At 38.5% G+C, this 26,521-nt stretch overlaps 1 protein-coding gene across 1 annotated transcript in view; it reads left to right on the forward strand.

Annotated features, from left to right (window-relative positions):
- The first annotated feature begins 239 nt into the window (after positions 1-239).
- Positions 240-26,521, forward strand: part of LOC117328487 (WD repeat-containing protein 3-like) — a 41,176-nt gene continuing 14,894 nt past the window's right edge. The window contains exons 1-20 of the mRNA XM_033886022.1: positions 240-351; positions 805-998; positions 1,169-1,378; positions 2,149-2,267; positions 3,731-3,809; positions 4,453-4,551; positions 4,862-4,969; positions 5,605-5,706; positions 6,589-6,686; positions 7,405-7,540; positions 8,584-8,774; positions 12,131-12,224; positions 13,107-13,208; positions 14,516-14,601; positions 15,335-15,403; positions 19,311-19,383; positions 19,704-19,861; positions 20,177-20,288; positions 25,158-25,292; positions 25,891-25,941. Coding sequence (XP_033741913.1) covers positions 828-998; positions 1,169-1,378; positions 2,149-2,267; positions 3,731-3,809; positions 4,453-4,551; positions 4,862-4,969; positions 5,605-5,706; positions 6,589-6,686; positions 7,405-7,540; positions 8,584-8,774; positions 12,131-12,224; positions 13,107-13,208; positions 14,516-14,601; positions 15,335-15,403; positions 19,311-19,383; positions 19,704-19,861; positions 20,177-20,288; positions 25,158-25,292; positions 25,891-25,941 — 2,193 coding nt within the window. The 5' untranslated portion in view covers positions 240-351; positions 805-827. The remainder of the gene's footprint in view (positions 352-804; positions 999-1,168; positions 1,379-2,148; positions 2,268-3,730; positions 3,810-4,452; positions 4,552-4,861; positions 4,970-5,604; positions 5,707-6,588; positions 6,687-7,404; positions 7,541-8,583; positions 8,775-12,130; positions 12,225-13,106; positions 13,209-14,515; positions 14,602-15,334; positions 15,404-19,310; positions 19,384-19,703; positions 19,862-20,176; positions 20,289-25,157; positions 25,293-25,890; positions 25,942-26,521) is intronic.

The following is a 26,521-nucleotide window of genomic DNA, read 5'->3' on the forward strand; positions in this document are numbered from 1 at the left end:
AAAAAATACTTAATATTTACATTAGTGAAATCGCGTTTCGTGTCTGCTGCTAGTGTAGGCAGAAACTGGTCTTTTTTATTATGCACTAGCCCCCATACTACTAGAGTTTAAATGAATATTACTGTTTATTTATTGCATTAAAATTTAAAGAAGACGATACCCTACCTGGGACACAAATCGTCTGCTACACTGTCGTTAACGATCCGGAATCTTTTCAACGGACTCGGATTCATAATACATGTTTAGGATATCCCAAAAATAATCTGCGTCAGTGACGATATCACAAATCTACTGATCAAAAGAAGCTTTCCATCGACGTGGTAATTGTTGCACGTGTAGCAGGGAAAACAGGTAAATATTTTACGAAGTTTATCAAATTATTCTGCATATATAGACAGTCTGAATGTACAATTTAAATCGATTTGTTATTATCTTTTACTATATTCATGATAGATATGGTTATATGGATCAGCTAATGTCAGACAAAAAGTAAACCCGCGTAATAGCACGTTTTCCGTAACAAGCAAACATCAGAACAGAGTCAGAGGCAAAACGGACTGTACATGTCAAATCGTATTATTTATAATCAGTATTCGATATATCTACCAGAGGGTTAGATAAGAGAACTTAGATATTAGATAGAGAGAAAGATTTTGAATAATGTTCCAAACAGCTGTTTTGGAATCGACAGGAATCCGACTTAAGTAACTTGTTCTATGTTTTAAATTTGAAAGAAATCAGTCTAAATTACATTCCTTGTTTTGACTGTAATCAGACCAACGTAAACTTTTTAAATGTTTCCAGATGAGAAGGTCTAAGAAGAAAAGATGGGTCTTACAAAACAGTATCTGCGCTATGTACAGGATGCAGTATTTGGTCTGGTAGCTAGTCAGAAATCTAATGTTGTGTACATGGAACTAAAGGGCATGAGGGGACGCCACTGTGCTGTAGGTGTGTGTGAAGATGTAATTATTTGGGATGTGCGCACAGGGGAAAAGGTAGGCAATACATACCCTTGAACATGAACCAAACCTGTATTTAATTTCAATACTGTACTAATGTCATCTATAACTGATTTTAATGTGATTGACAACTGAAGCCTTGGTAATTATATAATTGGGAGAAGAATTGTTTTATACAGTAATTAACAAGTTATCTATTATAACAGTACATGACACTTAAGGGAGATAAACATGAAGTGACAAAGATTGCCCGTTCCCCGGACCGACGTCACATGGCAGTTGGATACAATGATGGCATGGTTCGTATATTTGACATCCCATCAGGGGAGGCTACCATAAATTTCAGTGGCCACAAGTCGACTGTGACAGCTTTACAGTATGATGCTAAAGGACTTCATCTGGTATCAGGGGCAAAGGTAAGTTTAAATATCAACAATCTGTTCAGTATTTCAATATGTTGTTGAGAGGCCCATAAATGGAAATAAACTTTGTTTAGAATACTTTACCATGATTACTTTAACATCCTGGTGAGCAGTACATCCCCCCTGGGCCTCTTGTTCTGTTGAAGTAAAAAATAAGTTGATGCACATGTTCTCTACTACATATATACTGAGGTTGTGTCTTCCATTATAGATTATAGATATAAGATTGTAGACTATAAGAAACTGGCGTACAAATCTGTATCTGACGCCACAATCTGCCTAGATGAGAGACAGTGAATATAGAAACCGGAAATAACAAGAACAAACTTTTTATAACACAGAATAACTTTTTATTAACATGGAGTAGTGAACATTTAATATATACATGTATTCTCATATGGAGCTCGAACATTTGAACGTGAAAAATACTAATAACGGCTTATCTGCCCATATCTATTGTCTATAAACTACGTCACAATAGATTCTGAACCCCGAAAAATGTACTTCAGGGGGAAAATTTGTATTATAATTTGTCCTGATGAAGCCTCGCATATAGAGGCGAAACTAGTCGACAAATAAATTATAAGTAACCCATTTACCTGGTGACACTTGTCCTTGTTGCGGTTAACCTCCCCCCTCTTTATATTCCATTATAGATTATATGATCTTGGATAAAAGATTTATATGTTTATAATTGCCCCACTTAAAACGAAATTGCATTATTAGAAGTTTATCATGTTCAAAGGTGTCATATCTATCCACAGGATACAGATGTAATTGTGTGGGACATTGTCAGCGAGAGTGGTCTATACAGGCTCAAGGGTCACAAGGGGATGGTAACCCAGGCCAGATTTCTTCAACAAAACAACGTGCTGATCACCAGGTAATGATGTTTCACTGCCATGGATATTGTGGAAGAGAAAAAATTAGATTTTTTGAAATGTAATTTTCACCTGTCAGGAGATTTTGATTTCAGCCTGGACTGAAGATATTTGATATTGACTAGAGTGGTACAGGTTGGAACTGATATCCTTAGCTTTGTGGTGTTTTATGTCTCATTTCCTATAATATGAAGGAAGGATATTCATGAAGTTGAGGCAGGGAGTATCCACTGGGATGGGATATGAAATATCCCATTTATAACTGACTGCTATCCCCTAGGTGGGGTCTGAATATACTAAATATGAGAGACTGCTATCCCCTAGGTGGGGTCTGAATATACTAAATATGAGAGACTGCTATCCCCTAGGTGGGGTCTGAATATACTAAATATGAGAGACTGCTATCCCCTAGGTGGGGTCTGAATATACTAAATATGATAGACTGCTATCCCCTAGGTGGGGTCTGAATATACTAAATATGAGAGACTGCTATCCCCGAGGTGGGGTCTGAATATACTAAATATGAGAGACTGCTATCCCCTAGGTGGGGTCTGAATATACTAAACATAAGAGACTGATATCCCCTGGGGTTGGGTCTGAAATATCCTTAATATAAAGAGACTGCTATCCCCTGGGGTTGGGTCTGAAACATCCTTAACATACGGGACTGATATCCCCGGGGGTTGGGTCTGAAACATCCTTAACATACGGGACTGATATCCCCTGGGGTTGGGTCTGAACCATCCTTAACATAAGAGACTGCTATCCCCTGGGGTTGGGTCTGAAATATCCTTAATATAAAGAGACTGCTATCCCCTAGGTGGGGTTGGGTCTGAAATATCCTTAACATAAGGGACTGATATCCCCTGGGGTTGGGTCTGAAATGTCCTAAATATAAGAGACTGATATCTCCTGGGGTGGGTCTGAAATATCCTGAACATAAGAGACTGATATCCCCTGGGGTGGGTCTAAAATATCCTAAACATAAAGGACTGATATCCCCTGGGGTTGGGTCTGTAATATCCTAAACATAAGAGACTGATATCCCCTGGGGTTGGGTCTGAAATATCCTTAACATAAGAGACTGCTATCCCCTGGGGTTGGGTCTGAAATATCCTAAACATAAGGGACTGATATCCCCTGGGGTTGGGTCTGAAATATCCTTAACATAAAGGACTGATATCCCCTGGGGTTGGGTCTGAAATGTCCTAAACATAAAGGACTGATATCCCCTGGGGTTGGGTCTGAAATATCCTTAACATAAGAAGCTGATATCCCCTGGAGTTGGGTCTGTAATATCCTAAACATAAGAGACTAATGTCCTCTTGGTTGGTTCTGAAATGTCCTTAACATGGAGACTGCTATCCCCTGGGGTGGGGTCTGTACATGAGAGGATGTCTGTGCAGAGTAGGGTTTTCTGTTTATTTTTATGATATATCTTAAACCTTAATGTTTATATTTACAGTTCAAAGGACACATTTGTGAAGTTTTGGGACTTAGACACCCAGCACTGCTTTCACACATTGGTTGGGCATCGGACAGAGGTGGGTAATTGTAGATTATTATGATGTCATGTTCTCAGTACAGTATATTACAAACATTATACCGAAGGTCAAAGGTCAAGGTCACATCAATGGTCAGTTATTAGGTCAGTGTGAGGAACACTTAATTGTCTGGAATATAATAACTATGAATCAATATTTTGATGAAATTTTATAGCTGTATGGAGTGCCAATTACTGATCTTTTCTCTTCATTTAAAGGCCCAACTGTTTTCAGATTCGACTGGGAAATGTTTCTTGTTTCTCTAAAGAAACTTTGATTGAACTTGTTAGATGGGTATGTCATGATTTAAGAGTATTTATATCAATATCCATGAGATGAAGGTCACAGGAAGTGAAGGTTATTGGTAGGGGTGGGAGTGGGGTAAAACTACCAATGCAACACTTCACAAATTATGGCTTCCAAACAATTGAATATCAGTTGCATAAAACATTCTCACATACAGCTCCTCATTTTATGTAGAATGGACTGTATCTGGTCTGAAATGTCTGGGAAAACTTCAATGCTGATTTGGTAAATAATTTAATTGATGAATATGAAAGATTAGGTGTTAATGTGCATGTCATCTTTGTGAATTGATGTGATTGTTAACATTTGTACGATTTTGTGATGTGATTGTTAACAGATATACGACTTTGTGATAATGCGTGACGGCCACAGGATTGTAACAGGATCAGGGGACAGTGAGCTACGTGTATGGGATATCAACTACATCACAGAAGAGGTACATCATCACATCTTATTAATAATGGTTTGAAGGAAGTCAGTATGAAATGTATACAAAGAACAGAGATTAATGAAACCTAAGTCAGTATGAAATGTATACAAAGAACAGAAATTAATGAAAACTAGTACCTACATACTATAGAAACTCTTAATGGATCATTGAGTATAACCAAGAGGAGTAAAATGATGAGGTATTTTTAGGTATCAATTTTAAATACTATATCAAAGTTATACTGCATGTTTATTATTCTTTTGCTGCATATTTGAAATAAAAGATAATATTTTATTTATCTTGTATAAACATTTAGGCAGGAAAACAGCATGATGCTGAACCTGAGACCAAACGGAGAAGGCTTCAGACAGGAGATGGTGTCGCCTCTGATGGAGAAGATGAAGCAGAAGACTCTGATGACATGGTAAGTATATAGGTAAACAGGGTAAGATAGAATCAGTCTCAAGTGACCTGTCATAATCGCCTTTTGTCCATCGCCATCCCTCATCTGTTCATAAACAATTTACATTTTCGACATCTTCTCAATAACCAAGAGTACTAGAAATCTGATATTGGGCCTATAGCATGCTGAGATGAAGGGCTATCTATGTTATTCAAATAAATGATCTTGACCTTCATTCAAGGTCACAATGGTCAAATAAGCTAAAATCTTTTAACAACTTCTTATTAAGCACGAGGCTCATAGACCTGAAATGGGGCCTTGGAACAAGTACAAATAAACCATCTTTATTTTCCTACATTTATGTACTCTTGTTTATTGTCCAGGGCTAAATATTCAGAGCTTCATTCAAGGCCACCAGACTCAAATATGCTAAAATCTTTTAAACATCCTCTTCTGGAGAACCAGCACATTTAGAAACCTGATATTTGCCCTGTAGCATGCTGAGGTGAACCACATTGACCGAAAATTCATGACCAAAATATATTAAAACTCAGGTGACCGTTAATGCCCATGGGCCTTTTGTTAAAATGAAAACTGGGTTGCCTCCCTTACCCCCCTTTCATGAATATATTGTATACAATGTATCTATATTCCAGACGATCCTCCGATGTTCCAAAGTTGGCTCCATCATGAGACAAGGGCGTGATCGTGTGGTTTCTATGACAACTGATGGGTCAAATCAAGTTCTTGTCTGTCATGTAAGTGGGATTTTCATTATCAAACCATAATCATTCATCAATAACAAGGGATTTATCATCATAGCTGGTCCATAACATGGCAGAGTTATCATCATAGCTGGTTAGCAATATTTGAAGAAAGCTGGTTAAAACCATTACCGTTACTGGCCTTTCACCAATGGTCCCGTTAAAACCATTACCTGTACTGTCCTTTCACCAATGGTCCAGTTAAAACCATTACCTGTACTGTTCTTTCACCAATGGTCCAGTCAAAACCGTTACCTGTACTGTCCTTTCACCAATGATCCAGTTAAAACCATTACCTGTACTGTCCTTTCATCAATAGTCTAGTTAAAACCATTACCTGTACTGTCCTTTCATCAATGGTCCAGTTAAAACCATTACCTGTACTGTCCTTTCACCAATGGTCCAGTCAAAACCGTTACCTGTACTGTCCTTTCACCAATGATCCAGTTAAAACCATTACCTGTACTGTCCTTTCATCAATAGTCTAGTTAAAACCATTACCTGTACTGTCCTTTCATCAATGGTCCAGTTAAAACCATTACCTGTACTGTCCTTTCTCCTATGGTCCAGAGTTTAACTGTTTAAAGTATATGACAGTATATTATGGCAGATATTTAATTGGGGATTTCTGTGTATGTCAGCTGACATAGGAGATACAACAACTGGCATTATATCAACATCTTGTCAGCTGACATAGGAGATACAACAACTGGCATTATATCAACATCTTGTCAGCTGACATAGGAGATACAACAACTGGCATTATATCAACATCTTGTCAGCTGACATAGGAGATACAACAACTGGTATTATATCAACATCTTGACTATTTTCCTCTTTAGTTGTTTACCATGTTGTCAACACTTTTATTTCTAGGGTAATGATACTTCAGTGGAGGTATTCAAGCTTCCGACAGAGCATGAACTGAGTAAGCGGCAAATTAAACGACAGAAGAAACTCAACAAAAAGTCCAAGTGAGTGGAGGCTTGAGTCATGTCTTAGTTCAGGTTCTGTCCCCTGTTTCATCAAGATTCTTTAACTTAAAGAAATCTTTATCTGACAGTATTGCAGAACCTCATAGGAGAAATTCAGTATAATCTATAAAATTCTGCTTAATACATGTACCTAAACTGATGTCAGTTATTCTTAGAACAAGACAGTTCAGTGTATAATTAAGAGTGTGTTAACCCATGGACAAAAGTCTGGGTCTAAATCAGAAATATAATTTTTGTGTGAAACAACTTTCCCTTATCATGAGTACAAAGATGACCTTGACGTTATGTGGCATTCACAATTTTTAGCTTTATTTCATTTCACAAAGATTTTTTTTAATGAATTCAAGGAGTATTGAAAAACAGGCCAACACCTAAGGTAGAAGAATGGATTGCATACATAGATATTATGATATCATAATAATGTTCAAAAAGGCAGTACACAAATATTACTGCAATACGAACTCACAAATGCTGCAGAGTAAAATGTTAATTACCTCTCTTACATTGTGTTTATAAAAAGAGAAGCAAACATTTAAGAGACACTGATTAATCTAGATTTGGAAACATGTGATAGGACTATTGCGGTTTATCAGTGAGGTATATAGTTATAGTCATTGTCCTCTACCACCATGAACAAGATGATGAAATCAGCAATAAATCAAAATCCTTACATGAGTAGTATGGGTATATTTGACAGGACTGATGGAGGGGAGGGAGAGACCAAGACAGCACAACTCACACTCGACGATGAAATACAGAAGGTTACGAGTATCAAGATGTCCTCAAAGATAGCTTCAGTGGACGTGGTGATGGAGGAGGGGTCACAGGCCAAAGTGAGTACATGTAGTGTTGTTGTCAAGGTCACAGGCCAAAGCGAGTACATGTGGTATGGTTGTCAAGGTCACAGGTTAAAGTGAGTACATGTGGTATGGTTGTCAAGGTCACAGGTTAAAGTGAGTACATGTGGTATGGTTGTCAAGGTCACAGGCCAAAGTGAGTACATGTGGTATGGTTGTCAAGGTCACAGGTTAAAGTGAGTACATGTGGTATGGTTGTCAAGGTCACAAGGCCAAAGTGAGTACATGTGGTATGGTTGTCAAGGTCACAAGGCCAAAGTGAGTACATGTGGTATGGTTGTCAAGGTCACAAGGCCAAAGTGAGTACATGTGGTATGGTTGTCAAGGTCACAGGTTAAAGTGAGTACATGTGGTATGGTTGTCAAGGTCACAAGGCCAAAGTGAGTACATGTGGTATGGTTGTCAAGGTCATAAGGCCAAAGTGAGTACATGTGGTATGGTTGTCAAGGTCACAAGGCCAAAGTGAGTACATGTGGTATGGTTGTCAAGGTCACAAGGCCAAAGTGAGTACATGTGGTATGGTTGTCAAGGTCACAAGGCCAAAGTGAATACATGTGGTATGGTTGTCAAGGTCACAAGGTCAAAGTAAGTACATGTAGTGTTGTTGTCAAGGTCACAAGGTCAAAATGAGTACATGTAGTGTTGTTGTCAAGGTCACAAGGTCAAAGTGAGTACAGGTGGTATGGTTGTCAAGGTCACAAGGTCAAAGTAAGTACTTATAGTGTGGTTTTAAAGGTCTCATCCGGAAGTGTGTGTAGATGATGTGTTACACAAAGTGAGTACCCTTCGATATAATGGTGTGATTGTCAAGGTCAAGTTGACCGCAGGGGAGATTCTCATTGTAGCATCAATGTCACACTTTGCTATACTATATATTTGATATTTGAACTCTAGGTATATTTGTATATGGCCAATAATTGATTGAATACTCTGTATGCATTTTGTGTTTTATAATTTTTACACAATTAGATATTGTGTAGATTTCAGTAGATGACTAAGAAGTAAGTGGTTTATTACAGATGGTGGCCATGCTGAACAACAACTCACTCCAGACATGTTCATGTAACATAGATGTGAAGAAGTGTACAGCAGAGAATGAGAAGAGTCTGGCCCTGCTAGGTCATCGTACAGATGTGAGGACAGTCAGTTTCAGTTCAGACAATACTGCTATCCTCTCCGCGAGTGGTGAGGCAGCCAAGATCTGGAACAGGTGTGTAAAGGTGTAACGGTACCAGTAGAGGCTGATGTAGATATATAGATACCAGAATTTCATTTAAAGGTCATTTATTGATGTGACATAAATTGATGTTGTAAATGAGTGGAACCAATATAAGGCCAATAAAAATAATATCTTGTTTCTCAGGCACATTTTTCTAAAAAAAGATGAGGGAGGGAGGCTTTTTTTTTACTCCCTAAAAATGTGATGAGGGAAGGACTTTTTTATTTTTTCTCTCTGTCACACATGTTGAGATTATGTCACTTGTTAATTACATAAAATGAATCTAGAAATTTTGTATTCTTAAACACCAGCATGTCTGTATTTATTTTCTTGTAAATGAGGATAAATTATTCCATTTAACACATGCTCCGCCACATTGTCACATTTACATGTTGTAATCCAATTATATTTGGACACTCAAGAACAATTACACTCAAACTTTTAGAGTTTGTCCCTTAATAGGTTTTCTGTACAATGTTCTACAGTATAATGAGTGTGTGTGGTAGTTTACTTTTTTCCCCCTAGATGTTAATTTGTGAATTTGTCCTATATATGGAATAAAATTTGAGTATCGATGCGTGTATTTGTAACACTAGCCACTTCTAGCTTTTAATGATTTAATATAAATTTTATTTCATTCAGATTTCAACAAGTTCATAACAACAGATAGTACAGTACAAAATATCCTCAAACAAGTTGTAGTAACTTATATAAATCTGTTTCCCTTTAATTATCTCCTATATGCATGAATTTCTATCACGAGCATAATGCTGGCTAACATAACATGTTCGGTGAATTTGGGGGAATGCTCCTGTCATCGGGTCCTAGTGATCCAACTAAAACTCGGACCGGCCAAGATCACACATAATGAGGCAACCAACAACAGATTTTTTCATAGAATTTGATTTTTGGCGTGGGCGTTTTTGTTTTTTTCTTTTCAATAAAAAATGAGTGGTGCGGGGGATTCAAATTGGATGCGGGTGGGCCTGAGAAACAAGAAATTAATTTTATTTGGCCAAAGGAGAGGTAATTTCTATTAAAATAAGTTCTCTACTGATATGAGATTGTTGTCACAGAGAAGTTCTCTACTGATATAAGATTGTTGTCACAGAGAAGTTCTCTACTGATATAAGATTGTTGTCACAGAGAAGTTCTCTACTGATATAAGATTGTTATCACAGAGAAGTTCTCTACTGATATAAGATTGTTGTCACAGACAAGTTCTCTACTGATATAAGATTGTTGTCACAGAGAAGTTCTCTACTGATATGAGATTGTTGTCACAGAGAAGTTCTCTACTGATATAAGATTGTTGTCACAGAGAAGTTCTCTACTGATATAAGATTGTTGTCACAGAGAAGTTCTCTACTGATATAAGATTGTTGTCACAGAGAAGTTCTCTACTGATATAAGATTGTTGTAACAGACAAGTTCTCTACTGATATGAGATTGTTGTCACAGAGAAGTTCTCTACTGATATAAGATTGTTGTCACAGAGAAGTTCTCTACTGATATAAGATTGTTGTCACGGATAAGTTCTCTACTGATATAAGATTGTTGTCACAGATAAGTTCTCTACTGATATGAGATTGTTGTCACAGAGAAGTTCTCTACTGATATAAGATTGTTGTCACAGAGAAGTTCTCTACTGATATAAGATTGTTGTCACAGACAAGTTCTCTACTGATATGAGATTGTTGTCACAGAGAAGTTCTCTACTGATATAAGATTGTTGTCACAGACAAGTTCTCTACTGATATAAGATTGTTGTCACAGAGAAGTTCTCTACTGATATAAGATTGTTGTCACAGAGAAGTTCTCTACTGATATAAGATTGTTGTCACAGAGAAGTTCTCTACTGATATAAGATTGTTGTCACAGAGAAGTTCTCTACTGATATGAGATTGTTGTCACAGACAAGTTCTCTACTGATATAAGATTGTTGTCACAGAGAAGTTCTCTACTGATATAAGATTGTTGTCACAGAGAAGTTCTCTACTGATATAAGATTGTTGTCACAGAGAAGTTCTCTACTGATATAAGATTGTTGTCACAGAGAAGTTCTCTACTGATATAAGATTGTTGTCACAGAGAAGTTCTCTACTGATATAAGATTGTTGTCACAGAGAAGTTCTCTACTGATATAGGATTGTTGTCACAGAGAAGTTCTCTACTGATATAGGATTGTTGTCACAGAGAAGTTCTCTACTGATATAAGATTGTTGTCACAGACAAGTTCTCTACTGATATAAGATTGTTGTCACAGACAAGTTCTCTACTGATATAAGATTGTTGTCACAGACAAGTTCTCTACTGATATAAGATTGTTGTCACAGAGAAGTTCTCTACTGATATAAGATTGTTGTCACAGAGAAGTTCTCTACTGATATAAGATTGTGTCACGGATAAGTTCTCTACTGATATAAGATTGTTGTCACAGACAAGTTCTCTACTGATATAAGATTGTTGTCACAGAGAAGTTCTCTACTGATGTAAGATTGTTGTCGCAGAGAAGTTCTCTACTGATATAAGATTGTTGTCACAGAGAAGTTCTCTACTGATATAAGATTGTTGTCACAGAGAAGTTCTCTACTGATATAAGATTGTTGTCACAGAGAAGTTCTCTACTGATATAGGATTGTTGTCACAGACAAGTTCTCTACTGATATAAGATTGTTGTCACAGAGAATTTCTCTACTGATATAGATTGTTGTCACAGAGAAGTTCTCTACTGATATAAGACTGCTATCATGAGGAGACATTTCCTATAAACCTGGCTGGCATTATTATTAGCTCACTTGGTCTGAAGGACCATGGTGAACTTATGGCATATACAGGCATCTGTTGTGTGCCAGCTGATTGGCTGTCTGCAAGACAACAATTTCTTCAAATGACTTCTTCTTCTTAACCTCTTCAATCAAATTTTACTGGAAACATCCCTAGGTTGTGGGGATTCAAAATTGTACAAATGGTGAGGCTGACACCCCACCCAGGGAGGTAGGAGGCGAGGCCCAAACAGGGCAATTTGGCTATATTGCTATAAATGACTTCTTGTTTTGAACTTAGTGAAAGATATCAAACAGCTAGGTGTTGAGGATTTGTCATATGATGTATATGGGAGAGTTTTACCATAATCACTGGTGTGTTATACAGGCCTTATCAGCCTCTTGTTTGGTATCTGTATACAGTGTATGTGACTGCATGTCAACATTAAAGGGTATCTGGACATTTCCAAGGAATGCTAAAATTGATTGTTAATCTGGACATTTCCAAGGAATGCTAAAACTGATTGTTAATCTGGACATTTCCAAGGAATGCCTAAATTGATTGTTATTTTGTATTTACAGGTCAACATTACAGTGTATCCGGACCATGCCATGTAGTTACGCTTTGTGTTCAACCTTTGCCCCCGGTGATCGACACATCATTGTGGGCACCAAGGTAACCAGACCCTGGGGGGTAATTTGGTACAAAGTATAGACCCAGTAATAGATCCTTCCAAGTCATCCCCATAAAGGGAAACAGTAGATGCGTTTAAAAGTTCAGAGTCAGTGTCAGGACATTCAGTGTATACTTAAGTACCATACTTTGGGATATTATTGTGTTTTTTGCTCAAAATTGGGTGGTTAAATATTGGTGCGTGAATGAATTTTATGACACATATAGATGAAAACCTACCTTTATTTACGCGTTATCAAAAAACAATATTCCAACACACATCAACACAGATCTCGGAAGCTAGTAATGGGTATGTAGTAAATGAACGGAAAGACGGTTGCTTTAATTCGGATATTGTTCCGATGATTTTTTTTGTGAAATTTTGGTGTGTTTAATTTTGACTCATTCACCCCAGGAGCAAAATAAACCAAAATATAACCATATCCAAAATATCCCAAAGTACGGTATAATATCGTCTACATTTTCATTTCAAATTATTCCAAGTCTTTGTATCAAAGCTGAGGTCAATAAGTATGAGAGAGCAGTCTTTAAAAGTCTTTGCATTTGCTGTGTAGCCTTGAGAAGCCTCAAGTTTACTTTAACCTTTGACTGCTTTGAATAAACATGAATATCAGGAATGTACTGTCAATCCGAATTGGAAGAGAAATTTGTTATGTTTAAATCTGGGTCCTTGAATTTAAAGGTGACAATGAATCAGTACTGAAATTCTGCAGGAAATTTGTGAAGAAATCATGGATTAGTAAAAAAAAATCTCAATGTCAAATGTGTTTTATTCTGATCCTTGAAAACTTGTGACCTTGAATTTGACCAAATTTGTTCTTAGCCGGATTATAAAGTTTCTCACATTAGCTGTGTGTGTTATAGAGTGGAAAACTACAGATATTTGACATCGCCAGTGGATCTCTACTGGAGAGTATAGACGCCCACAGTAAGGAGGTGTGGTCATTAGCCATGACCCCAGATAAGGTAAAGAAAGCATCTGTATCTTTACATTACTATAATCCCACTTTATAACAAATGGTATGTGGTAATCACTTTGTGTGTCAGTTTGTTCATGAGTGATATACTTGTGTATAAGATATGTCATGAATACCTTGATAGATTTAATTCATATTCACACACAAATATTACACCATAAAGTTCTGCAACAAATTGTATTTTGATGGTCATCAGCAACAAGGTGAAATGTCAAAGGTTGCACAACTTTACAATAAAACACTTGCATTGTGTATAAAATAACTTTGGCACCACTAGGTATATTAAGTTCATAATCACACTGTAACATCATATGATCAAGATCTACACCTGATTTGAAGTCAATAGTAATTGGTCAAAGGTTGTACTTGACCAATTTAAAAAAACAAATTATTAAACACATCCATGTTGAGTCTTGACTTCGTTTCTAGGTTATATCTTTGAAGCAGTTGAGGTCCCCACCCCATAGCATTGTTGGACATCAACAAATAAAGCCATTAACAAATTGAACATGCATGAGCATTATTTTGAAGTTTGCCCAAATAAACCAGGTGTTTCATTCTATTTCTCTTTTCCACAAACTAAATTAAGATTTAGGCAAATGAATAAATTTGAAATTAAATCAATTTTTTGATATCACAGGAAATGGACGAACATGAATACTTAATATCATGAGGGTAAAACACCAATATTTTGATGTAAAGAAAAAAAATTGCAATATTTTCAAACCTATACTATACCATATTAAGTTTTTACACAGCTATTGGTAGATTGGTATGTTTATTTTATCCATCTCTTTCTATACTTAGTAGTAGGTCTAATGATTGTAATGGGTTTAATGTGACTCAGATAGCTTGCTATAGGTTATCATAATTATATCTTGGTTGTGACTGGAATATTTTTTTGCTGGAAAGTAGAATATCGTAACAAAAATGGGGATTCACTGTACTGTAATACATCACTCTAACATAGATGACTTGAATAGTGCAGGCAGTAAAGACACATTCTTTGCAAGGCTTTTTGAGGCCGTTCATGGGCCCCTTTCCCAATTGAAATTATTTCATATTTACCTGGTAAGCCAAATTCCAAAAAATTGCAGTTTACTCCTTAAAACATCTTTCCCAATTCACCAATCTTCTTCCCAAAATGAGACGAAAAGGCCCTTTCCCAAACCAGTAAAAGAAAGCCCTGTCTTGGTTAACTTTTCACCTGAACAAGTTGATTACTCTAGTGCCTTTTCTTTTTCCTGTGTACATGTCATTGTCAATCTGTCAAACATTTTATCTCGACTTTCTCAGAGAGGAATTGTGTCGGGGAGTGCCGATCAGCAAGTCAAGTTCTGGAATTTTGAGCTTGTTAGTGACAAGGATGAATCTAGTTCAAGGTGAGTCATGACCTAACACAAGGTCAGTAATGACCTAACACAGGGTCAGTAATGACCTAACACAAGGTCAGTAATGACCTAACACAGGGTCAGTCATGACCTAACACAAGGTCAGTAATGACCTAACACAGGGTCAGTAATGACCTAACACAGGGTCAGTCATGACCTAACACATGGTCAGTCATGACCTAACACATGGTCAGTCATGACCTAACACAGGGTCAGTAATGACCTAACACCAGGTCAGTAATGACCTAACACAGGGTCAGTCATGACCTAACACTAGGTCAGTAATGACCTAACACCAGGTCAGTAATGACCTAACACAGGGTCAGTCATGACCTAACACAGGGTCAGTAATGACCTAACACAAGGTCAGTAATGACCTAACATAGGGTCAGTAATGACCTAACACCAGGTCAGTAATGACCTAACACAGGGTCAGTAATGACCTAACACAAGGTCAGTAATGACCTAACACAAGGTCTGTAATGACCTAACACAAGGTCAGTAATGACCTAACACAGGGTCAGTAATGACCTAACACAAGTTACAATGGCAAGCAATCATTCTACAAAGCACTGAACAATAGTTACAGAAAACTTAGTTCTACGCATGAAGCAGCAATATGTATTTTTTTTAACAATTAATAAACTAATGACTTGATAGTGTGACAACCAGATGGTGGTGACTAGATAATGGGATTTATCTTATAATGTGTTTTTCATTTCAGTAAGCGCTTAAGTCTGGAACATTCACGTACATTACGCATGGATGAGGACATTCTAGCTGTTCAGTGCAGGTAACATTCTTAAAAATTCTGTCCTTATATAGGTATAGTCTACTGATCTGACCTTATATAGGTACAGTCTACTGATCTGTCCTTATATAGGTACAGTCTACTGATCTGTCCTTATATAGGTACGGTCTACTGATCTGACGTTATATAGGTACGGTCTACTGATCTGACCTTATATAGGTATGGTCTACTGATCTGACCTTATATAGGTACGGTCTACTGATCTGACCTTATATAGGTACGGTCTACTGATCTGACCTTATATAGGTATGGTCTACTGATCTGACCTTATATAGGTACGGTCTACTGATCTGTCCTTATATAGGTACGGTCTACTGATCTGTCCTTATATAGGTACGGTCTACTGATCTGACCTTATATAGGTACGGTCTACTGATCTGACCTTATATAGGTACGGTCTACTGATCTGACCTTATATAGGTACGGTCTACTGATCTGTCCTTATATAGGTACAGTCTACTGATCTGACCTTATATAGGTACGGTCTACTGATCTGTCCTTATATAGGTACGGTCTACTGATCTGACCTTATATAGGTATAGTCTACTGATCTGACCTTATATAGGTACGGTCTACTGATCTGACCTTATATAGGTACGGTCTACTGATCTGACCTTATATAGGTACAGTCTACTGATCTAACCTTATATAGGTACGGTCTACTGATCTGACCTTATATAGGTACGATCTACTGATCTGACCTTATATAGGTACGGTCTACTTATCTAACCTGATATAGGTACAGTCTACTGATCTGACCTTATATAGGTACGGTCTACTGATCTGACCTTATATAGGTACGGTCTACTGATCTGACCTTATATAGGTATAGTCTACTGATCTGTCCTTATATAGGTACGGTCTACTGATCTGTCCTTATATAGGTACGATCTACTGATCTGACCTTATATAGGTACGGTCTACTGATCTGTCCTTATATAGGTACGATCTACTGATCTGTCCTTATATAGGTACGATCTACTGATCTGTCCTTATATAGGTACGATCTACTGATCTAACCTTATATAGGTACGGTCTACTGATCTGACCTTATATAGGTACGGTCTACTGATCTGACCTTATATAGGTACGGTCTACTGATCTGTCCTTATATAGGTACGATCTACTGATCTGACCTTATATAGGTACAGTCTACTGATCTGTCCTTATATAGGTACCGTCTACTGATCTGTCCTTATATAGGTACGATCTACTGATCTGACCTTATATAGGTACAGTCCACTGATCTGTCCTTATATTGGTACGATCTACTGATCTGTCCTTATATAGGTACGATCTACCGATCTGACCTTATATAGTACAGTCTACTGATCTGACCTTATATAGGTACGGTCCACTGATCTGTCCTTATATAGGTACGGTCTACTGATCTGTCCTTATATAGGTACGGTCTACTGATCTGACCTTATATAGTACAGTCTACTGATCTGACCTTATATAGGTACAGTCTACTGATCTGACCTTATATAGGTACAGTCTACTGATCTGACCTTATATAGGTATGGTCTACTGATCTGACCTTATATAGGTACAGTCTACTGATCTGACTTTATATAGGTACAGTCTACTGATCTGTCCTTATATAGGTACAGTGTACTGATCTGACCTTATATAGGTACGGTCTACTGATCTGACCTTATATAGGTATAGTCTACTGATCTGACCTTATATAGGTATGGTCTACTGATCTGACCTTATATAGGTATGGTCTACTGATCTGACCTTATTAGCTCACCTGCCCGAAGGGCAAGTGAGCTTATGCCATGGTGCGGCGTCCGTCGTCCGTCCGTCCGTCCGTCCGGCTGTCCGGCCGTCCGGCGTCAACTTTTTCATTTAAAAAACTTCTTCTCAATAACCAAGAGGCCCAGGGACTTAATATTGGGCCTGTAGCATGCTGGGGTGAAGGGCTACAAAGTTTGTTCAAATAAATGACCTTGACCTTCATTCAAGGTCACATGGATCAAATAGGCTATAATCTTCAAACAACTTCTTCTCAATAACCAAGAGGCCCAGGGACTTGATATTGGGCCTGTAGCATGCTGGGGTGAAGGGCTACAAAGTTTGTTCAAATAAATGACCTTGACCTTCATTCAAGATCACATGGGTCAAATAGGCTATAATCTTCAAACGACTTCTTCTCAATAACCAAGAGGCTCAGGGACTTGATATTGAGCATGTAGCATGCTGGGGTGAAGGGCTGCAAAGTTTGTTCAAATAAATGACCTTGACCTTCATTCAAGGTCACATGGGTCAAATAGGCTATAATCTTCAAACGACTTCTTCTCAATAACCATGAGGCCCAGGGACTTGATATTGGGCCTGTAGCTTGCTGGGGTGAAAGGTTACAAGGTTTGTTCAAATAAATGACCTTCACCTTCATTGAAGGTCACATGGGTCAAATAGGCTATAATCTTCAAACGACTTCTTCTCAATAACCAAGAGGCCCAGGGACTTGATATTGGGCCTGTAGCATGCTGGGGTGAAGGGCTACAAAGTTTGTTCAAATAAATGACCTTGACCTTCATTCAAGGTCACATGGGTCAAATAGGCTATAATCTTCAAACGACTTCTTCTCAATAACCAAGAGGCCCAGGGACTTGATATTGGGCCTGTAGCATGCTGGGGTGAAGGGCTACCAATTTTGTTCAAATAAATGACCTTGACCTACATTCAAGGTCACAGGTGAAATTTGCGATAGCCAAGAGCCTCCAAGACCTGATATTAGGCCAATAGAATGCTGGAATGAAGGACTAGAAAATGTTTAATATGAATAAAACTAGCTTACAATGCTATTTTAATAAAGAGGTAATCAACATAGTATCTTTAGAAATGACCTCATCAACTTCAAAGTTGCTGTAGAGCCAGGTGAGCGATACAGGCCCATTGGGCCTCTTGTATAGGTATGGTCTACTGATCTGACCTTATATAGGTATGGTCTACTGATCTGACCTTATATAGGTACAGTCTACTGATCTAACCTTATATAGGTACGGTCTACTGATCTGACCTTATATAGGTACAGTCTACTGATCTGTCCTTATATAGGTACGGTCTACTGATCTGACCTTATATAGGTACGGTCTACTGATCTGACCTTATATAGGTATAGTCTACTGATCTGACCTTATATAGGTACGGTCTACTGATCTGACCTTATATAGGTATGGTCTACTGATCTGACCTTATATAGGTATGGTCTACTGATCTGACCTTATATAGGTACGGTCTACTGATCTGACCTTATATAGGTACGGTCTACTGATCTGTCTTTATATAGGTACAGTCTACTGATCTAACCTAGTACGGTCTACTGATCTGACCTGATATACGTATGGTCTACTGATCTGACCTTATATAGGTATGGTCTACTGATCTGACCTGATATAGGTATGGTCTACTGATCTGACTTTATATAGGTACAGTCTACTGATCTAACCTAGTACGGTCTACTGATCTGACCTGATATAGGTACGGTCTACTGATCTGTCCTTATATAGGTACAGTCTACTGATCTGACCTTATATAGGTACGATCTACTGATCTGACCTTATATTGGTACGGTTTATCCTTGTTATTTTGTATCAGTGATCCAGATTATATCTGTCCACTAACTCGTGGGAACACATTTACCAAATGTTTTTTTGTATCATTAATCTAGATTATATCTAGCAGGGGAACTGAATATTATTGTAGATTAACAGGGTTTGACTGTATGGGATACACTGACTTCAAAGTGTTTCATGTGTATCAGTTAAGGCTGTTTCCTATATTTGGATTCCAAAAATATGTCATTTAAAACTGCATTCAGCTAAAAAGATAAACTTGCTGTAGTATACATTAATTATTGAGTAACTTTGATCAATTTCAGCTCCGACAATAGACTGATAGCAGTGTCTTTGTTAGACAATACAGTCAAGGTCTTTTTTACCGACACACTCAAGGTTAGTATTCTATAATTAGTTACTAGATCAAGGTTATCTGTACATGACATACTCAGGTTAGTAATGTATATATAATCAGTAGGTCAAGGTCGTCTGAACCGACAAACTAAATGTTAGAAATATATATAATCTATAGGTCAAGGTCATCTGTACTGACACAGTCAAGCTTGGTAATGTATATATAATCAGTAGGTCAAGGTCATCTGTACTGATACAGTCAATGTTAGTAATGTATATATAGTCAGTAGGACAAGGTCGTCTGTACCGTCACACTAAAAGTTACCCTGTTCCACTACTACAGTTTTTATTGCCTGTTTCAGTTTTTCCTGTCCCTGTACGGACACAAGCTGCCTGTCCTCTGCCTTGATATCTCCACAGATTCCACACTGCTGGTGACAGGCTCAGCTGACAGAAATGCCAAGATCTGGGGACTTGATTTTGGGGACTGTCATAAATCTATCTTTGCTCATGATGACAGGTTAGATAAGTTGATATACATGCATTAATGATAATGAACACTACATTCTAAGAAGAGATGAAAATGTTCAGTCGATTGGCTGATTTCAGCCTTTTTGAGAATATCAGTGTTATGTAAACTTGTAATTTTTCCCATTGAAAAGATTGAGTAATCTAATTTTCAGCCTTTTTGCCCTTAGTCCATTTTCATCCCTGCTAAGGCAGTGCAATATCTTACCAATATCATCGCATATGAAGAAATTGTATATCATGTCAGAGATTGAACGATTAACTGATATTGAACTGAATTATAACAATGATCCGTTGATTGTTACAGCATTATGTGTATAAAGTTTATACCACGGACACACCTGTTCTTTACCGGGGGTAAAGACGGCACCATCAAACAGTGGGACGCAGACAACTTTGAGAGCATTATTACCCTGCAGGTTTGTAGTTCCTAAACTTATAAATAAATAAGCATGGAGTTTATGAGGTGTGAAAAAATCGGATCTCTCTACTCTACAATTACCCCTACAACTGGACTTTGATTTGTCTTCATCATTTATGTGGCATGGCAAGGGACTTGTGGGAGGTTACAGTTGATGTTCTATTACTTGTGACATCACAGGGACTTGTTGGAGGTTATAGCTGATGTTCTATTACTTGTGACATCACAGGGACTTGTGGGAGGTTACAGTTGATGTTCTATTACCGGTGACATCACAGAGACTTGTGGGAGGTTATATTTGATGTTCTATTACTTGTGACATCACAGGGACTTGTGGGAGGTTATAGTTGATGTTCTATTGTGACATCACAGAGACTTGGAGGTTATATTTGATGTTCTATTACTTGTGACATCACAGGGACTTATGGTAGGTTATAGTTGATGTTCTATTACTTGTGACATCACAGGGACTTGTGGGAGGTTATAGTTGATGTTCTATTATGACATCACAGGGATTTGTGGGAGGTTATAGTTGATGTTCTATTACTTGTGACATCACAGGGACTTATGGTAGAGTATAGTTCATGTTCTATTACTTGTGACATCACAGGGACCTGTGGGAGGTTATAGTTGATGTTCTATTACTTGTGACATCACAGGGACTTGTGGGAGGTTATAGTTGATGTTCTATTGTGACATCACAGGGATTTGTGGGAGGTTATAGTTTATGTTCTATTATGACTGAAATTAATTTTATTTCCTGGAAGATATTAGCTTTACATTAATAACAAATTTATGAAATAACTTGCAGTATAAGTAATAAAAACGAAAAGATTATACCTCAGATTTAATAGGTACCCGCCTTACATTTAGGTACTCTGTGTGTCAGGTCAAGAAAACACTATATTTGGAAGTAAACAGACTATCAAGTGACAAAATAATACCCCATGTTTGATAAGGTTTTTTTCCAATCCAACCATTCACACAAATGAAGTAAAGACTCTACTTTAATAAATTGAAGTGTGTTTTAGCTCACCTGATCCAAAGGACCAAGGTGAGCTTATGCCATACCGTGGCGTCCGTCGTCCGTCGTCTGTCATCCGTCCGTCGTCCGTCCGTCCGTCCGTCTGTCCGTCAACAATTGACTTCTTCTTCATAACCACAGATCAGATTTTGACCAAATTTGGTCAGAAGCATCCCTATGGGTAGGGGACTCAAAATTGTACAAATGATGGGGCTGGCCCCCTAGGGGCCTAAAGGGCGGGGCCAAAAGTGGTCAATTTGGCTATATTGATATAAACAACTTCTTCTCTGAAACCGAGCAAAGGATATTTCTCCTATTTGCCTGGAAGCATCACTATGAGGTGGGGATTCAAAATTGTACAAATGGTGGTGCTGACCCCCTAGGGGCCTGAGGGGCGGGGCCAAAATGGGTCAATATAGCTATATTGATATTAACAACTTCTTCTCTGGAACCGAGCAATGGATATCACTCATATTTGCCTGGTAGCATCACTTTGGGGTGGGGATTCAAAATTGTACAAATGATGGGACTGACCCCCTAGGGGCCTGAAGGGCGGGGCCAAAATGGGTCAATATAGCTATATTGATAATACCGACTTCTTCTCTGAAACCGAGCAATGGATATCGCTCATATTTGCCAGGTAGCATTACTTTGGGGTTTGGATTCAAAATTGTACAAATGATGGGGCTGACCCCCAGGGGCCTAAAGGGCGGGGCCAAAAGGGGTCAATTTGGCTATATTGATATAAACAACTTCTTCTCTGAAACCGAGCAAAGGATATTGCTCCTTTTTGCCTGGTAGCATCACTTTGGGGTGGGGATTCAAAATTGTACAAATAGTGGGACTGACCCCCTAGGGGCCTGAGGGTCGGGGCCAAAATGGGTCAATATAGCTATATTGATAATACCGACTTCTTCTCTGAAACCGAGCAATGGATATCGCTCATATTTGCCTGGTAGCATTACTTTTGGGGTTGGGATTCAAAATTGTACAAATGATGGGGCTGACCCCCAGGGGCCTAAAGGGCGGGGCCAAATGTGTTCAATTGGGTTATATTGATATAAACAACTTCCTCTCTGAAACCGAGCAAAGGATATTGCTCCTATTTGCCCGGAAGCATCACTATGAGGTGGGGATTCAAAATTGTACAAATGGTGGTGCTGACCCCCTAGGGGTCTGAGGGGTGGGGCCAAAATGGGTCAATATAGCTATATGGATATTAATGACTTCTTCTCTCGAACCGAGCAATGGCTATCACTCATATTTGCCTGGTAGCATCACTTTGGGGTGGGGATTTAAAATTGTACAAATGATAGGACTGACCCCCTAGGGGCCTGAAGGGCGGGGCCAAAATGGGTCAATATAGCTATATTGATAATACTGACTTCTCCAAAACCGAGCAATGGATATCGCTCCTATTTGCCTGGTAGCATTACTTTGGGGTGAGGATTCAAAATTGTACAAATGATGGGGCTGACCCCCAGGGGCCTGAAGGGCGGGGCCAAATGTACTGTTCAATTGGGCTATATTGATATAAACAACCTCTTCTCTGAAACCGAGCAAAGGATATTGCTCCTATTTGCTTGGAAGCATCACTATGAGGTGGGGATTCAAAATTGTACAAACGGTGGTGCTGACCAACTAGGGGCCTGAGGGACGGGGCCAAAATGGGTCAATATAGCTATATGGATATTAACAACTTCTTCTCTGGTACCTAGCAATGGATATTACTCATATTTGCCTGGTAGCATCACTTTGAGGTGGGGATTCAAAATTGTACAAATGATGGGGCTGACCCCCAGGGGCCTGAAGGGCGGGGCCAAGAGGGGTCAATTTGGCTAAATTGATATGAACAACTTCTCCTCTGAAACTAAGCAATATATATTGCTCAATTTTGACTGTGAGAATCGTTTTGGGGTAGGGATTCAAAATTGTACAAATGGTGGGTCTACATTATTGTACCTCCCTGGGGGCTGAGGGGCGGGACCAAAAGGGGTCAATTCGGCTTAATTGATATAAACAATTTCTTCTCTGAAACTAAGCAATGGATATCACTCATATTTGCCTGGTAGCAACCCCCTAGGGTAGGGATTCAAAATTGTGCAAATGACAGGGCTGACCCCAGGGGACCTAAGAGGCAGGGCCAAAAGGGATTATTTTGGCAGAATTGATATAAACAACTTTTTCTCTGAAACTAAGCAATGGATATCTTTAATATGTGACTGGTAGCATTCCCTTGGGTTAAGGATTCAAAATTGTACAAATGATTGGGCCGACCCCTTGGAGGCTGAGGGGCTGGGCCAAAAGGGGTCAATTTGGCTAAATTGATATGAACAACTTCTCTGAAACAGCTCATATTTGACTATTAGCATCCTATTGGGGTAGGGATTCAAAATTGTATAAAGGAAGGAGCTGACCCCCCAGGGGGCAGAGGGCAGGGTCAAAAGGGGTCAATTGGTCTAAACAAGATCGTCTCTGAAACTAAGCAATGGATATCACTCACATTTGTGTGGTAGCATCCCTATGGGGTCGCGCCAAAAGTCAATTTCATTTCATGGATTAATGCAGCTTTTGGCATTTTTAGTATTAAAATAAAACCAATGTACATGTACCCATATAAAATGCTTATGATATATATTGACATAGCAATACCAGCAACAAATATACTTAAGCATCATTCTTGTTTCATATCTCATGAAACCAGGTGAGCGATACAGGCCCTCTGGGCCTCTTGTTTTATACTATGTTGGGTTTTAATATCGGGAATGTGCAAGACATTCATATGGGTTTGTGAACTCTCAGTTTTCCCCTTTGTATGATGTGCTGACCCTGTTCAATAATACTGGTACGCTACGTACACTTTTTTGTTCAGTTAACTTGTTAACTTAGTTTAAGAAATCAACATTATCACCATGGGATGACATTTTGATGGTATGCACATGTTGGCCCTGATTGACCCCCAGGGGCTGATAGACGGGTCTAAAAAGGGTCAAGTTGACTGAAATTTCAAAAATCTTCTCCTCAAGACCCAAATAAGGTAGAATCAAATACTCTTAATGGAAGGGTCTTAAGGTGCTTTACTAAAATTGTGAATTTCATGACCCTGGGGTCTCACGTTTGCCCCTGGGGAGGGGGTAAACTTTACTATATTTTATATAGGGAAACCACATTTTTGACCATGATTTGTTGGATTTCTATTGGAATTTATTCTTATTTGGTTAACATTATCAGCATGGAATGCTAATTTGATGATTTGCACATGATGGCCCTGATAATTAATTAAATGAAATATTTCAAATCCTAGGTGACCGTTAAGGCCCAGGAGCCTCTTGTTAGTATAGAAATCTCATTATCATCAGTTTTAGTTGAGAAATCATATCATCAGTACTTTCCGCAGAGAAATTTCGTTATCAGCATTTTTAGTCCCTCAGTGAATCCAGGGGGACTATAGACTACCTCCCAATCTGTCAGTCTGTCCTTCAGTCTGTCTGTCAGTCTGTCCTTCAGTCTGTCTGTCAGTCTGTCCTTCAGTCTGTCAACTCAATTTTTTGCACTTTTCTCAGCGATGCTTTAAAGTTATGTCAGTGAAAGTTGGTATGTAACTTCAGTATAAGTAGCTACAGATCAAGTACAAGTTTCAGGGTTTTTGGGACAAGGTCAAGATAACTGTTACTATTTTTAGCGGGGACTGGTAGGGGACATGTGCTTCAACAATACTCTCAGAATGCTTGTTAGTATAGAAATCTCATTATCAGCATTTTCATTGGAGAAATTTTATCAACGTTTTCAGCAGAGAAATTTCATTAACACATTAACACACATAAAGCTTTATGTGTTATCTAGGGACACCATGCAGAGGTCTGGTGTATGACCACTAGCCCCAGTGGTAACTTTCTGGTGACAGGTTCCCATGACAAGTCACTACGCCTGTGGGAGAAGACACGGGAGCCACTCGTACTGGAGGACCAAAGGGAAATGGTAGGTCACACGTGTAATGTGTCACTTCTTTATAGTCATATCTCAATTCTTATCACAACTGTTACTACATACATTGCCACAGTTTATTCCCACAATATAGTATGTGTTATATCATTCTGTTAATGGCACTTATTTTGAACTGATTTTTAGCTCACGGGACAAAGTCCAGATGAGCTATTTTTAAATTGTATGTCTCTTGTAACTAGACCTTTCCATTGGTACTACATTTGTGGACTTGCTGACCTTGACTGTGACCTTTGACCTGCTTTTGAAAACTAATACCAAATTTCAACACTCAAGCTATGTTGTCATCTGACAACTCTTGTTTAAAACTTTATTTTGATTGTTACTTGTGTTTAGGGTAAAACAATCTGTCTGGGGTCCATTCTCACATCTGAATTTTAGAACAGCATATAGATTTCATCAGGGGTTGATGATACTGACACTTGTCATCAGCAGTTCACCCCTACTAGGACAACCACCATTCAGTGTACATTTTAGTAATTCTGTAAATAATGTGTTTTTTGTTTGTGTCATACATTAGAGTTCTGTAAATACCGTGATTTGTTATATGAGATAAATGGTCTTTATTCTTCAGGAACGAGAGAAGGAATATGAGGAGAGCGTGGGACAGACTGGGGAGCCTGTGGTAAGTATTACTAATGTATACTGGAGTATATCATCCTAGGGAAGTAAGGAGTGGTGGGTATACTGTGGAGTATATCCTTCCTAGGGAAGTAAGGAGTGGTGGGTATACTGTGGAGTATATCCTTCCTAGGGAAGTAAGGAGTGGTGGGTATACTGTGGAGTATATCCTTCCTAGGGAAGTAAGGAGTGGTGGGTATACTGTGGAGTATTTTATATCCTTCCTAGGGAAGTAAGGAGTGGTGGGTATACTGTGGAGTATATCATCCTAGGGAAAGTAAGGAGTGGTGGGTATACTGTGGAGTATATCCTTCCTAGGGAAGTAAGGAGTGGTGGGTATACTGTGGAGTATATCATCCTAGGGAAGTAAGTATTGTGGTAAGGGAGGTATATCTTAGGGTTTAGAGTGTGGGTAATGGAGTATTCTTTGGGAATGAGGGTTGGGTTCTGGGAGTATTCATCCTGGGAAATGTAGGAGTGTTCATAATGGGAGTATGTCCTTCCTAGGGAATAATTGGGGGAATAGGTGGGTTATCCCTAGGGAAGTAATTGTGGGGTAATACTGTGGGTTTTCATCCTGGAGT

This window comes from Pecten maximus, chromosome 5, assembly GCF_902652985.1.
Source record: "Pecten maximus chromosome 5, xPecMax1.1, whole genome shotgun sequence".
NCBI lineage: Eukaryota > Metazoa > Mollusca > Bivalvia > Pectinida > Pectinidae > Pecten > Pecten maximus.